The sequence below is a fragment of the Antedon mediterranea genome, chromosome 1 (genome assembly GCF_964355755.1).
Source record: "Antedon mediterranea chromosome 1, ecAntMedi1.1, whole genome shotgun sequence".
NCBI classification, from domain to species: Eukaryota; Metazoa; Echinodermata; class Crinoidea; order Comatulida; family Antedonidae; genus Antedon; species Antedon mediterranea.
The window spans coordinates 22,233,547-22,250,385 of NC_092670.1; the positions used below are offsets into that span (position 1 = coordinate 22,233,547).

At 35.1% G+C, this 16,839-nt stretch overlaps 1 protein-coding gene across 1 annotated transcript in view; it reads right to left on the reverse strand.

The window, feature by feature from the left end:
• The window catches only part of LOC140062918 (uncharacterized), a 56,096-nt gene that overhangs the window by 9,086 nt on the left and 30,171 nt on the right, over positions 1–16,839 (reverse strand). The window contains exons 28-41 of the mRNA XM_072109320.1: positions 11,621–11,667; positions 11,044–11,169; positions 9,016–9,133; positions 8,820–8,878; positions 8,523–8,679; positions 8,057–8,157; positions 6,862–7,117; positions 6,500–6,625; positions 5,355–5,529; positions 4,989–5,172; positions 4,418–4,642; positions 4,060–4,147; positions 3,456–3,745; positions 1,907–2,761 (exon numbers count right to left, since the gene is read on the reverse strand). Coding sequence (XP_071965421.1) covers positions 1,907–2,761; positions 3,456–3,745; positions 4,060–4,147; positions 4,418–4,642; positions 4,989–5,172; positions 5,355–5,529; positions 6,500–6,625; positions 6,862–7,117; positions 8,057–8,157; positions 8,523–8,679; positions 8,820–8,878; positions 9,016–9,133; positions 11,044–11,169; positions 11,621–11,667 — 2,807 coding nt within the window. The remainder of the gene's footprint in view (positions 1–1,906; positions 2,762–3,455; positions 3,746–4,059; positions 4,148–4,417; positions 4,643–4,988; positions 5,173–5,354; positions 5,530–6,499; positions 6,626–6,861; positions 7,118–8,056; positions 8,158–8,522; positions 8,680–8,819; positions 8,879–9,015; positions 9,134–11,043; positions 11,170–11,620; positions 11,668–16,839) is intronic.

A 16,839-nucleotide genomic window follows, 5' to 3' on the forward strand; every position in this document is an offset into this window, starting at 1 on the left:
CTCTGCTTTTTTTCCTTTTTTGGTTATTTTAGGATATTTTATGGATCATTTATGTGCGTTAAGCGCTTTGAAACATTGCATTAGGCGTTATATAAGACCACCATTATTTACCTCCGCCAAGGAGGTATATGTAATCGATCGCGTGTTTGTTTGTCTGTCTGTTTGTCTGTCTGTTTGTTACTTGGCAAAAAGAATTTTGCCAAGTATAGTATTTACTTTGTTTGTATGTATGTTTGTATGTATGTTTGTTTGTTAGCACAATAGCGCCTACAGTTTTTAAGTTATCGTTCTGAATTTTTGGGTGTAGATAGGTATATGCTTTCAGACCATGCCTATTGAAAATCAACAAAATTGGTTTATTAATAACTTCACAAATAACAAAAATGATATTATTTTCACACCGGCTAGTGTTAAAAGATATGAGACAATTTTCAAAAGCCGGTGAGCAGTTTTAAAGTAACACGTAAACTGAAATTACATTTTCTCGAAAACTACTTGTCCAACAAACCTCATTTTTGGACAAGAGGCAAGGGTTATAATTTGTGATTTGTAATTGATTCAATGTACCGGCATTTTCATACGAGTAGTTTTAAAAAACCTATTTCTTTTCAAATTCACCCATTTGTTTTTGGCGTTGCTGTTCCATTGTTATTCAAATTAAACTATTGTTAGTTGATAATTAGTTTTGTTAGTACCAGTGTGTGTCCTTCCTTATTTCATTCTGTACATAGGTATATACTTACAGAACATGCCTATTGATTTTCAGGTAAATTGATATATTGTTTGTCACAAAAGCTTATCTTCCGTATGATATATTACATAGCACGCATTCTGTCTTCTTTTAACATGGACATATTCTTTGATATGGACCAAAACATTTGTCGACTGGTCAAGCGGTTAAGCTTACTACATGGGTTAAGGCAGAGGCGCCGCAAATCGGCACAGCTTCAAGACACTCATCGATCATTATTCTGGTCAATCTTGATTTTAGAAAGGTCATTGTTGCAATGCCGAAATTGTTTGTATCAAAATTATTTAAACAAATTATTAACCCCAGCAGGATTTTAACAATGTAAAGCTAATACCTAAAGCAAAAAAATGTATCTTTCAACATGCTCCGAGTCAGTGGATATATTTTTCCAAGTACTTCACTCAGTTTCTGAGTGCTTTCATTTGTTTGTTTGTTTGTTTGTTAGCAGGATTACTCAAAAAGTAATTACAAGATCTTCACTAAAATAAATATACAGATAGATATGTGGTCAAGGACCATTCCATTAAATTTTGGGACCATTTGGGACCATGGTCCCAATTTTGGACCACTTTTTAGTATACTTTTCAGACTTGCTAGTGATAAAAGATAGGACAGAATTTTTAAAAAGCCGGCGAGCAGTCTTAAAGTAACAAGTAAACTGAAATTGCATTTTCTCGAGAACTACTTGTACAAAACACTTCATTTTTGTACAAGAGGCAAGAGTTATAATTGGTGTAATTTTAAAACATAATTTGATTTAACGTGCACCTTTTTTGATGAGAGTAGTTTAAAAAACCTATTTCTTTTTAAATTCACTCGTTTGATTTCCCGTTGCTGTTCTATTGTTAGTCAACTGAAGCTATTGTTAATTGAAAGGCTAATTGTTACATAACCATTACACCAAACTCGCATACACATGCTTGTAGTGAAATTAGCCTAAATCATTTATAACAGCATTAAGACACACACAAATATATATAAATTTTTTCCCGGAGAAATCTTATGTAGGAGAATTTTACAGTAGGCGGAGGTATGCACTCTCGGAGTGGCTTTCTAGTTATTGTAATAATATAGTCTAAAATGTTTCAATCTCCCTATAATTTACATTCAACAAGCCAAAAAGTGGTCATTATTTGGGTGAATTGTACATCTTACCTTTATAGGTTGAGTTATCAACACATCTTGGATCAAAGCAATTCCTATTGATGTCAGCCATTCCTCTGCCTTCTTCTTTCCAAAAGCGGCTGCATACAGAATGGTCAACCAGAAGGCTACTCCAATGTTGCCAATCGCAATAAACCATGCTAAATATTTAAAGCGCCAATTCAAAAGATACCTCTTCTTCTTTCGTTTTCGCTTCACTTTATAACCTAAAACAAGATGTTCTTTCAACTCTTCCCTTTTCTTTTCCAAGCTTGATTTCATTTCGATTCGTACAGAGTTGTTAGACGTGGTTGAATGACTGCTCTGTGGGCGGTTTAACCCTGAAGCAGGTGTATCCATCTCATCTCTCACTGTCATTAAGTCATGCATGAAAAGATCCGTCTCTGTTGTTTTATCAGTTTTTAATGAGATTGATTTAACACAAGGTTCTGATTTTTGTATTTTCTTCTTTTTCGCTGGGCATAAAAACCGAGCCCCTTCGGGTTTCGGCTCAGAAGTACGAAACAGTTGCACTGTGAATAAACTTGTTGGAAAAACCATCAAGCTGCTCATGACACCTGTGATAACCTGTGTAAGACTAACCTGAATTGGACCAAATTTGATCTCAGGCCCACCTGCAGCGACCATGTCAACACCGTAGAAAATTATGTTTGCCATCATTGTGCTAAATAAAAGGGAGAGACAACAAGTTGCTCGTTGTACTCTAGTGAAGTTGCTCTTTGATGGACGGAAGAACACCGAGAACCAGAGATGGGAATCTTGTAAATTTCTACGGGTCTTGCTGTGGAAGAGATGTCCAAAACTTGTCAATTCACTACGGCCTGCTACAGGGATAATGCGTTCAACCTTATAAAAGAAATCAAATATAATGAATGAAATGATGCAATTGCTAACACTAAAGACCTGTCTGTGCCTGTCATCATTTAGTTTATTCATTATAACACACAGTAAAATAAATGACTTTAAAAAATTGTTTGTATCCTTAAGACAAGATAATTACTCTCACTCACTTGTGCTTGTTGTGATATTTCAAACAAAGGTAGAGTAAATCAATAGAGTGCAGTGTGATTGAAGTGAGCTCAATATAGGACCAATAACTAAACATTTCCTTTACATATCTTATGTAAAGTGATTGAGGCTTACACTCTATCAAGTGGGAATCACTATTATCATATGACTGTGTATGTAATACCCCATGCTTAGTCCATCCACTAAATTTAGGTTAAATTTGGGCAATGTATACAGTAAGACTTTTCTGAATCCATTGTTAAATGTAATCCGAGTATAATCTCCTTAAAGTCAACTCAGACAGCGTCGTACGATGAGGCCCAACAAATGGGAGAAATTTAAACATGTTCAAAGTTCTTGCGAAAACCTAAAAGCTACCCCGGCCCTATCTCAAGACGACTACAACGAGTCAAGACGTTTCATCAGGCCTCGTCGCGCGACACTGTCTTACTTGGCCCTTACTCTCAAATTTCTCTTAAATTTCATACCCTAGCCAACTAGGACTCTACTCAGTGGTTACACTGTATTATACCTGGCCATCATCTTCCTCAACAGCTAGCCACTTCTCAAGCATGAAGTAAAACACACGGTTTGTCTGTAAGTCCTTAATAGAGATTCTGCTCAGAAACCAACTTGGATGTTTTCCTTTATTATTATGCCAAATTCGAATGTGTACAAGTTGACCAAGTGATCGTTTGGTAGTGAGCACAAAGGAATCAATGTTACCCCTCTCAAAAATCTTTCTCTTCTCATCCTGGAAAACACGGATACCTGTTTCGCCTTCTTCTCCTGCTATCATAAATGACACTGTTGCTGAAGTACCTAATAATAAAAATTCAATTAAATGTTAATGTATGTTGTTATTTTTAGAGTCGTGTTAAAGTAGGCGTCATGTTAAAGTAGGTGTTACAAAATAAAAAATTTCTCAACTTTCCCATAAGATTTTGGATCACCTAACATAATTTATTTATACAGGACATGAAAAAGCACTGTCACCCACTCACTGAATTATTGAATATTGAATTAGCGATTGGTGATATTGTTTCCAATTGTGTCTTATATTAGGCATTGCTTAGTCTCTATTCTAAAAGCCAATTTGCTTTGTTTTAGAAACAAGTAAATTATCTTTAACTAGCCTGCTCTCTTTTTAACTCCAGTAAATACTGTAATTTCATATTTTATCTTGTCTCTTGGGTCGTTGTCTTTTAATGGTGTTACTCCAGCCTACGGACAAAAAAAATATTAGATATCGACAAAGAATTGAGAATTTCTAAAAAATGAGGACCAAAATATCACAATATAGCAATAATATTTATCAAATCATGTTTATAACTGACTTATTGCACAGTTTAGAGTATTCTCAAATACTATTATATTTGTTGTACCTACTTTTAACACAAGGGCAGCTTTTTGAAAAAAGTTCTTCAAAATTACAGGATCAAGAGGTTATAAAATTGTACCAGAGTATGGCAGTTCACAATTACCAAAACTTACCATGACTCGATCTCGTTGGTCGGCCTTTCTTGCCCAGAGTATGACAGTCAGGTAGAGCATCATACAGCAAACCATGAACACAAACACAACTGGGTTTTCATTTAGACTAGCAAATGGTGAACTACTTAAATCTACTGTGTTAATTGGTACTGAAATACCACCTCCAAAAGATGTAAGGTGGTTCGAAAAACACTGTGTTCGTGTCCTGGTACTTTGAGGACCAACCTAATGAAATAAAAAAAAAAAAAAAACAAGTTTGATTATTTTTTGTTTACACTGGGTAACCTCTTCATCAGGTCTTGAACCCATTCCTCTCAAATGCCAGTTCATTGTCACTTTGCATTAGGTCATAAAACTCAATCAAACCTTCTCAAATTTCAATGCCATGCCACAATTATTACATTTTTACAAGATAACTCTATTGTCCAAAAAAATAGAAAATTGCAGTTCCCTAGCGAAAAAGTAATAATAGTAATTAAAGGATAGCTTACATTAAAAAAAAAAGAAAATTACAAATATGGAAAACCAAATAATAATAAATATAATTGATACAATTACAACAAAAACTTACTTCCAACCCCTCATTCTCCCAAGAATTAGTTGTCTCATCTAAGTACATACATACAGAATTAAAGTAAGTGGCTTGAAATCGCATTTGTTGAAAACCATCTTCTGATGTTCCATTTACTGTCTTGTTGAGTCCCATCTTATGGCGAATACCGATGTAAAAAGTAGTAGTAGTTCCATTGGAAAAACTGTAAATAGCAAGGTATAAATATAACAATAGAACAAAAAAGTATTAGACATTTTTAAACATTTGGGTTAAAATACTTGTTTGTTTTACCATTCGATCACAGAAGCTTAGTATGTTTTTTGCTAAAATTATTTAAATAGTAAGTTTTTATTAAGATACAGACATTATAGTGATAGTGATTACCTGTTGAGAAATGTGTTGCTATAAAAGCACTGTGTATCTCCTTCAACATCTACTAAAAAGTCATGTGTATCGTTCCACGGTCGTGGATAGGCTTCATCCTCACTTGCATAATATCGTTCTTTAGGATATACTCTTTGACCGCTTAAGACACACAGATCGTCATATTGACCATAATCTTATACAAGAAAAGAAATTGATCATTGATTAACACTTTGAAGTAGCTTTGTGTCAGGAAGCTAAGTAAATTGGTCAGATGTTTGCCCTACTCAGATGCAATTATACTATATGCTTTGTACAGTACATGTTGACAACACCTGCCAATAAAAGTAATTCTTGGCTTTGTTCAATATTTATGTATTATTTCTTCATGGAATATATTATAATAACTAGAAAGCCACACCGAGAGTGCATACCTCCGCCTACTGTAAAATTCTCCTACATAAGAAATATATTGATCTCTGGTGCGCGTGCGTACAACTGAGGACTAGTGCTGTTCCACCGTACCATGCCGAGAATGTTAAAGAGTCGCTATCCAATCGAGTTTAAACAATACCATCGAAGTCCCAGTGGTCTAATGGTTAGGGCAACTGCATATCAAGCAGACGGTCCGAGTTCGAGTCTCGGTTGGGGCGACTTTTTGTCAATCTCACAGATTTCCTCATCTTTATCGTTCAAATTAATTAATTCAATTTCAGTATATCACCGGGCGGTTTAGAATTAGTGTTCTTTGCCTACTTTGTTTATATATATATATATATATACCCACAGCATTGTCATTTGTTCAGTAATTTGCCTATTACAAGCATGTCTATGTGAGTTTGGTGTGTTATTTGTAATTAGTTATGTAACCAGCCTTTCAACTAGTTTCTGTTCTGTTGACTAACAAAAAACAGGAATGCCAAAAACAGGTGAATTTGAAAAGAAATAATAATATAATATTTTAATATACCATTATGTTTTGGTGGCTATCGCAATTGCTGTGACTGTTAAAATGTCCAATTACAGTAATAAATAGTAATAGTTATAATTAGGAGTGTGACCAATTCTGTGGACACTCCCCATTGGGAATCACTGTAATAACATTGGAGTTAGCTCTCTATTCAATCTACAATATCTCAATGGTAAATAGTATAATATGGCCTTACCTTCTTTGGGAACTTGATTTGCCCTTAGATATAAGAATATAGTGTAGTTGTAACTCTCACCAATGACCATGTTTTTCTGACCAAGAGATTTAATGTTTACAGTCAAAGATCTATGCCGTTCAATATCTACAAAACAAATTATACAATAGTGCCAAATACAGTTACTCTCCTAAAATCAGATTTTACATTTCTTGTGAATTTCATTTTGTATAAAAGTTTCTGTTTTTGTTATATCCAATAAATGTATAATTATTTTAGTGTTAAGCGTAATGTTGTAGTATTTCCAGTAAATGATTTAAAAAGAAAATAAATCATGCAATTACATTTTAAAACCAGAAATTCCTTTCAAAGTTGTTACTTACCTTGAAATGCCAAATATGTCATATCTATGCCAGGTGCGCTTGTGTTACCATATTTCTTTACTTCATCATTGGTCATATTTTCACCTTCAGCTGGCTCAATTGTTTCACGTGTTATAAATATTACTATAGGTTCTGTTAGGTTTTTAACACTGATAATGCTACCATTACTATCCTTTAACTCCATGCTAACAGCTCCTCCACTGATTTGCTTTGAGGTATTATCTACTTTGTTAGGATTGTTCGTTTCAGCAATCATCTGTTGGTTAAATTCTTAATGTTAGTACAGTAATAATACCCCTTTCACACCAAAACTCCGGAGTGTCTCCGGAGACACCCCGGAGTTTATGACCATTCAAAACGTCGAGAAACTCCGGAGACACCCCGGGGTTTATGACCATTCAAAACGTCGAGAAACTCCGGAGATACCCCTTTCACACCAACCTAGCAACACCGGGGTTTATAAAATAAAATTGTAAATGTCGCCCTCTATTTTGTTTGTTTACATAGCGACGATCATTAGAATCATTTTAATTAATAATATTTTAAATTTAATAATTACTTTTAAAAGTCTCAGAAGTAATATAATGTTTTATTTATACTACTTATTATTTTCTAGACCCGCTATATATTTTTTACAAATATTTATAGTATTTTAAAAAAAAACTAAATAAATAATTGATTGCGAGGATAACCTTTTGACCCGAAACACTCCGGAGTTTGATGTTGGTACCTTTCACACCAAAACACCGGGGTGTCCCCGCAGTTCGCTCTCCGGAGAATGTTCAGCTGTTCAACTGTTCAACCCCGCAGTTTTAAACTCCGGAGTTGCTTGATTTTACCTTTCACACCAAACAGCGGGACGTCAACTCCGGGGTGTCTCCGGAGTGTCTCCGGAGTTTTGCTTTTGGTGTGAAAGGGGTATAAGAAATTAAAATTGACATTCTAAACAAGAATAAATAAAAGAGAAAATGCAGTAAAAATGAATTCTTAACTGCACACCTTGGCACAGAATACATTCCAACATGCAATTTCTGTGCGAGACAAATTCTTCAATCAAAGCGGTATTGGGTTTGATCAACTAACAATCCCAACTAGTTATCCATTAATAGATGTACTGATGATCTGGGGGTGACTATAGAATGACCTTAGACATGAATAACATGGACCAATAGAAAACAGCCCCAAAAGTACTAACCTGCATATCTACAGTTGCCGAATCCGATGAAGAAGAATTGGCTAAGTGACTTGACATTTCTGGTAAAACCACTCCCATACCAGTTTCTGAACCGAACGTCTCTAAACATTTTGAAGGTACATCAAACTAATCAATACCATGTCAAATTATTCTAATGCATTAACTACATTTTGTTTATTCTTTAACTTGTACATATAATATATTTTATATTTAGTTCTGAAACGTTTCGATCAATATACTCTCAGGAGTGAGAATGCAGAAACTGGGAATATAAGTGAAATAGGGTGGGACTGGTGTAAAACCTAAAAACAATAGCAAAGTAGGAGGGATTGAAATTAGCTATAGAAGAGCATTGTTTCTCATGAACAATCCTTTCAGAAGTAAATATATGTGGCAAACTTTATATCAACATTGGATTTCAACATGTAAACCTTCAAATAATCTTAAGGTTCTTAAGATTGCTTACCATTTGTAGTGAGAGAATCTGGTGAGGATCGTTTGACACTAGTTTGTACATTTGTTGACTTAACTTCAACACTGCCCTGTCCTATCACCATCTTGCTTGTAACGATTGACAACATCTTGTCCAGTGCCATTTTGGTTTGATTATTGTACTCCAAAGTCTAAAAAACATATACATTTTAAAATAGAAATAAAAGATGTTGAATGTACTAAAGTTTAATTATTATTACCAAAGCATAAAATACATATTCAAGTGCTTGGCCTTTAATGTAGTTGCAAAATACAAACATATATCACAAACCTGCTCTTCTGTAGGTATTATGTTTTCCCTATCTGATGTGGGAGGGAGTTGAAACGTACCTAAAAGATACAAATTTCTTTTTCAATACAAAATTTAATAACGCAAAGAGTTTCAGGGCCATTATGGAACCATTTTAATCTGTTTCTCAACTGGGCTCTCCAATAAATAAATAAATAAGCTTCCTTTTAATAATTACCCAAGCATTCCATAACAGCAGATGATGCACCTTCAAGAACATTAGCACTTGTGTCACTTTCATTAGCTTGTACTGATAAAATGTTCACTAGTATATTAATTACATCTAGTGCTTTTTCCTATAAGTGGCAAATATATAAATGCAATTAGTTTTAATATGACATGATTCCAAGGTTGACATAGAAAGATGTGGTAGTGGGAACAAGATACCACTCAGATGCTCTCAAGGCAGGCACCTCAAATGGAACTTTTTTTATTTTCAGTAGATAAGAAGGGGTACAGGTGGGTCACTGGCCCCTTAAAACCAGTTGCTTAATTGCAGGTGGAGCTTGTCAGCATATAGGAAGGTAGTTCACCTAGGTGAAGGAAAAAACTCATTCCAAACCTCCACTGCCTTGGGAAAATCTTTGAAGAGAAGGCTACGGAAGTAAAGAACATAGACAATAATCAGTATGGTAATAGAAAGAGTATGTCCACCATCCATTATCTTATAAAACTTGTTAATAAGCTTTGTTCCCATGCAGACGTCCCCCAAAACTGTAGTACCGTGGTTATAACAGACTATAGCAAAGCGTTTGATCTGCTCGACCATAATATTATTGTACATAATTTACTTAATCTAGGTGTAAGACGTTCAATAATACCTTGGATATATAAATTTTCTTAGTAATAGATCACAATGTGTAAGATACAAAGGAATACTATCTGATTACCAACAGTTACACGCAGGTGTACCGCAGGGGACCAAATTAGGACCCCTGTGTTTTCTCACCTATATAAATAGTGCCAGGAGTGATCCTGACTACTTTAATAAACTTAACACAATAAAATACTTAAAATATGTAGATGATATGACTCTAATTGACATAGAATTGATACACCAGGTAACATGCAAACAAATTTAAATGCCCTTGGGAGATGGTCATGCGATAATAATATGAAACTGAATGCGAGCAAACCCCCTTCTATTACTACTGTTCCGCAAATAGATAATAAGCAACTACAGATTGTACCTTGTATGAAAATCCTAGATGTATTGATCAGTTCTGATCTGAAATGGAATGACCATATATCTAACATCTTAAAAAGAGTGAACAGTAAAATATATATTTTTATACTACTTAAGAAATACCAACTTAATAAAGATGACCAAATTACTGTGTTTATGGGTTATATTAGACCTCTTTTGGAGTATGCTGTTCCTGTTTGGAATGCTGGCATAACGAACAAACAGATTGATCAATTAGAAGCAATACAAAGAAGGGTACTTAGAATAATTCTTGGTATAAATTAGATAAGCTATGAAAATGCTCTCAGTGTATGTAATTTAGAAACCCTCGCTACTAGAAAAAAAAACCTAAGGTTTGCTGAAGACCTCGAAAAATCGGCATATTTTCAATCATGGCTACAGCCTAGAAATAAACCGTATAACTTAAGAAAGACCAACCAATATAAACCAATAAAATGTAGAACTGAACGATATATAAACAGCCCTTTACCATACCTAATTAACCTGTTGAATACTAAAGATTAATTACATTTAGCCAAAGTTGCCGTCATCAACCAATGTGAAATAATAAACAAATAAATACATAAGTTTTTTGATACAGATATTTTATTAGGCCATAATTCGTAAAAATTTCTTTGATTACAATGTAAATTTTCATTTTATTGAATTAAAAAATAAAAATCTTGAATAAACCTAGCTAACAACTCCTAAAGCAGTTGGATCGACTATTGCCTACATCCAATCTGACTCCAAATATAGAACTTTGCGTTCCCTTTGATCCTGTTAGTGGGGACGAGAGGGGGACTCTGTAATTTGGGCATAGCAAAGTCAACATAATCTTTTGGCAAGACTTACAGCAAGTGTGCGCACCTTGACAAGGCAAAAAGAAATTACCAAGTTTTTTTCCAAATAGATTGTTAAATTGTAGGAGATTTTTTTCACATTTTGCTTTAAAAATTGATTGAGTTCATGGAAAAATGTCTTCATACATAAAATTGAACTCTTTATTTGTATACTAACCTTCGTTTCGGTTGAAATTTCATCTGGAATTGCCAATACAGTATTTATGGCTGATGCAATCATTTTAACATCTCCAAGATCTTTTGGTTTTAAAACGTTTGAATACTCAACAATCTTCATTCGAACCTAGCAATATTGAAATCGCAGTAAAAGAAACAGAATACCCGATACACAAGCTAATATCATGTCTAGCGACAATACAAATCTTGCAGTATTGCATCTTCTGACAGAAATCAACATCCCATATGAACGTAGTATTGAAAAAGTTAGGTGAAGGTAATAATTAGGAGGTAGGTGCCATGTTATTGGCCTGTTGTTGTCAGCAGACATGATACTGCAGGATGTTCTTTTATCCAAGAAACATTAGGATGAGGTAGTGTGATGGGTGATGAAGCACATAGTAAAAAGTCATAAACCATAAAACCTTGAAAAGAAGCCCAAATGCTTTTTTTTTTTTTACTTTTGGGTGGATCAGATTTCTGATATACAGTATTTAAATATCTGTGACTTGCTGAATGTGTAAAATGTTAAAACATTTTGGTCAATTTTTAAAAATACAATTGTTATTCTTACTTACATTTATTCGTGTGTCTGTCCTTATTGTTTCTTCAGTTGCATTGTAAACTTTAAAAGCAAATAATAAATTCACTGAATTATTAGGGAGTTTTCAATTTGCGATCACCAACAATCAATGTATGTTATATCACTCACCGACAACCGATGAGCAATGTATGTTATATCACTCACCGACAACCGATGAGCAATGTATGTTATATCACTCACTGACAACCAATGAGCAATGTATGTTATATCACTCACTGACAACCAATGAGCAATGTATGTTATATCACTCACCGACAACCAATGAGAAATGTATGTTATATCACTCACCGACAACCAATGAGTAATATATGTTATATCACCCACCGACAACCAATGAGCAATGTATGTTATATCACTCACGGACAACCAATGAGCAATGTATGTTATATCACTCACCGACAACCAATGAGCAATGTATGTTATATCACCCACCGACAACCAATGAGCAATGTATGTTATATCACTCACCGACAACCAATGAGCAATGTATGTTATATCACTCACCGACAACCAATGAGCAATGTATGTTATATCACTCACCGACAACCAATGAGCAATGTATGTTATATCACTCACCGACAACCAATGAGTAATAAATGTTATATCACTCACGGACAACCAATGAGCAATGTATGTTATATCACTCACCGACAACCAATGTATGTTATATCACTCACTGACAACCAATGAGCAATGTATGTTATATCACTCACCGACAACCGATGAGCAATGTATGTTATATCACTCACCGACAACCAATGAGCAATGTATGTTTTATCACTCACCGACAACCAATGAGCAATATATGTTATATCACTCACCGACAACCAATGAGCAATGTATGTTATATCACTCACCGACAACCAATGAGCAATGTATGTTATATCACTCACCGACAACCAATGAGCAATGTATGTTATATCACTCACCGACAACCAATGAGCAATGTATGTTATATCACTCACCGACAACCAATGAGCAATGTATGTTATATCACTCACCGACAACCAATGAGCAATGTATGTTATATCACCTACCGACAACCAATGAGCAATGTATGTTATATCACTCACCGACAACCAATGAGCAATGTATGTTATATCACTCACCGACAACCAATGAGCAATATATGTTATATCACTCACTGACAACCAATGAGCAATGTATGTTATATCACTCACCGACAACCAATGAGCAATGTATGTTATATCACTCACCGACAACCAATGAGCAATGTATGTTATATCACCCACCGACAACCAATGAGCAATATATGTTATATCACTCACCGACAACCAATGAGCAATGTATGTTATATCACCCACCGACAACCAATGAGAAATGTATGTTATATCACTCACGGACAACCAATGAGAAATGTATGTTATATCACTCACCGACAACCAATGAGCAATGTATGTTATATCACTCACGGACAACCAATGAGCAATGTATGTTATATCACTCACCGACAACCAATGAGCAATATATGTTATATCACTCACTGACAACCAATGAGAAATGTATGTTATATCACTCACGGACAACCAATGAGCAATGTATGTTATATCACCCCCAGGCCCGTAGCCAGGGGGGGGTTTTTATGGTTCGGGCGAACCCCCTTTACAGCGGACCCCCCTTAACCGACTGCGAACCCCCATCCCCAATACCTCACCCTCATCTCCAAAAATCCTCCAAATACGTGCCCCACAGTACAAAAAGTTGTTTGTAAATTGAAAAATTTGTAAACTTGTTCGTGAACCTTCTTCTCTGTATGAGCGTCAACTAGCGATACGTGTCTGTAAATTTCTAAAAGCTGCAAATGAATTGCCGATTTTAACCTGAAAAATAAATGTTTGGTCCCTGCATGTAACATGATATTGACACATCTCATGGCGAACTGGGGCACAAACGATGATGGGCAAAAACGATGATTCGTACAAAGGACACCGCCAGACAACTGCGTACCTATAATTGTTTAGATCACTGGCAGTCAGGCAGCATGCATAAAGTATATAGCCTTCCGACGTACATCAGTATTTATGTGTGACTATGAAGTATAATGTATCATAGAGGATTATAGTGAATATTAATATTTTACACTATAATATCTATGGTATCAAGTACTGTAGTTCACATTATGGCATCCGATTATTTTTTTCTAGACCACCAGCCGATACGTACTAAAATGTATCAATATCACCTATTTAAATATTTATATTCCTCAACAAATTGCTGTAAATAAATATTATAGATAGAGCTAGCAAATAGCATTTGCCTTTAACCAGTGTGCTTTTTTCGGGGCTGCTCCTAGATGTACGTTCGCATTGAACTTGAACGCAAAACAAAATACGGAGTAAATGATCAAACAATCGGCGGTTCCGCACAGAGCACACGCATCTAACATACGGCAACAAATAGTTATCGTCCTTTAAATTATCGACGTGTTTGAGAAGGAGGAAAAAAGTACGATCTTTTTGCTCAGTGGTAGCATGCTGCACGAGAGTGTCTTTTCCTGCCATCTAGGGGTGTCATTTAACAAAATTCGCTTCGCATCAGGCCCCACCCCCAGGGGGGGGGGGCGGGGGTTGACCCAAATATTTAGTGTCCGAACCCCCCCTTGACAGATCCTGGCTACGGCCCTGCACCCACCGACAACCAATGAGCAATATCTGTTATATCACTCACCGACAACCAATGAGCAATGTATGTTTTATCACTCACCGACAACCAATGAGCAATGTATGTTATATCACCCACCGACAACCAATGAGCAATGTATGTTATATCACTCACCGACAACCAATGAGCAATGTATGTTATATCACTCACCGACAACCAATGTATGTTATATCACTCACCAACAACCAATGAGCAATGTATGTTATATCACTCACCGACAACCAATGAGAAATGTATGTTATATCACTCACCGACAACCAATGAGCAATGTATGTTATATCACTCACCGACAACCAATGAGAAATGTATGTTATATCACTCACCGACAACCAATGAGCAATGTATGTTATATCACTCACCGACAACCAATGAGCAATGTATGTTATATCACTCACCGACAACCAATGAGCAATGTATGTTATATCACTCACCGACAACCAATGAGCAATGTATGTTATATCACTCACCGACAACCAATGAGCAATGTATGTTATATCACTCACCGACAACCAATGAGCAATGTATGTTATATCACTCACCGACAACCAATGAGCAATGTATGTTATATCACTCACTGACAACCAATGAGCAATGTATGTTATATCACTCACCGACAACCAATGAGAAATGTATGTTATATCACTCACCGACAACCAATGAGTAATAAATGTTATATCACTCACCGACAACCAATGAGAAATGTATGTTATATCACTCACCGACAACCAATGAGTAATAAATGTTATATCACCCACCTCACGACAAATGAGCAAATGTATGTTATAACACTGTGCGAATGCAGGGACAGGACATGCTTCCTTGCTCCCCACCTGAACACATTTTTATGCTTCAGGTCCAGGCAATGACAGACAATTAAACATTGATTGACCTGACCTAGTAGAGTTCAGCAGGTCATTGCAAACTGAAACTATTTATATTTAAGTTATATCAAGGGCAAACTTTCTATGGATTAAAAATGGCATGTTTCACAGAAAGTTATGTGCGCACGCGCGTTTAAAAATTAAAGGTACGAAAATTCAATTTCTAATCAACTTTCTACGCGTTTCATGTAATTTTAAGCATGTCAAAAATTCCCACATGTGCGCAAATTTTTATGCCTTTTTTTAAACAGTCATAGTTTCTAAACTGCATAGTGAAGTTTATTGTTATTACATATTATGGAAATAGATGAGTTGTAGATATCGGATCATGCATCAATATGGCTAACCGGACATTGTGACGTCATCGTATGGCCATTCGAGTATAAAATATAGGATTTTTGTCTCTTTCGTCATAGCTCATCACATTTAATAGAGCGCATCTCTACTTATCTGTATTCCATTTCTATTCCATTTTTTTATTGTCTAGGTCAATCAATTATTAAACAACATTTTTAAAATTGTGATGACATTATCATGTTCAAAAGCGCAATATTCTAACGTATGACGTGCACATGCGTTTGCGCTGGGGATAACCTAACTCGTCCATAGGGACGAGTTCAAATCTAGTTTTTCTATATTCTTCTTTCTTTCCACGAATTTTGTTCGCAGCGTATCTCTAATTCTGGCCAACATAAGATTGTATAACTTTGTCAAAAGATTGACCTGTATCTGTAGATGTGCAAGAATCTTTGTTATGCGACTTTAGAGTCGCGCAGCGTAAGTTACGTGCAATTTTATGAATTTTGAGTATTTAACATAGATCGATAACCATACAACAATTTATATTGAAACTTAGCAAAGTGTAAATTTATGCCATGCGCTAACTATCTTTGGAAAAAAATTGGCATGTTTTACAGAAAGTTACACGCGTACTCACGTTTAAAATTTTCAAATGCAAAAAATCAATTTCTAATCAACTTTCTACACGTTCCATGTCATTTTAATCATGTAAAAATTTCCAGGCGCGGAATGTAGCGCTAAAAACATTTTTTTTGTCATGAATTATGTTTTTCCAGCCTTTTCTAGTAATATTACCAACTTTAAAAAATTTTTTTACTTAAATTCATGTCGTACGAGCACTTAGAATTGGATAATTCGCGCACGTTTTTGATGAAAAAAAAATTAGTTTTTAAACTACATGGTGAAGTTTATTTTTATTACATATTCTGGAAGTAGATGAGTTGTAGATATCGGATCATGCAACAATACGGCTCATCACATTTAATAGAGCGCATCTCAACTTATCTGTATTCAATTTTGCCTCATATTTTGATATTGTCTAGGTCAATCCATTATCTTTCGCATGATTTACCATTTTAAAAATTTCTAATTACGTCATCATGATCAAAATGTCATCATATAGCCAGTTGATTTATAAAAGTCGTATTTTCATATTTTACGTCATAGTTCATGATATTTAAAAGATCATTTATATTCTACGTATCCAAATTTCTTCAACATGTTAATATGTTGTTGCTCAGATAATACCCTTCCAAAATTGCTATCTACGTGTTTCATTATGATGACGTCATCATGTTAAAAATTGACATAAAAGGCTGGTTCTGTTATT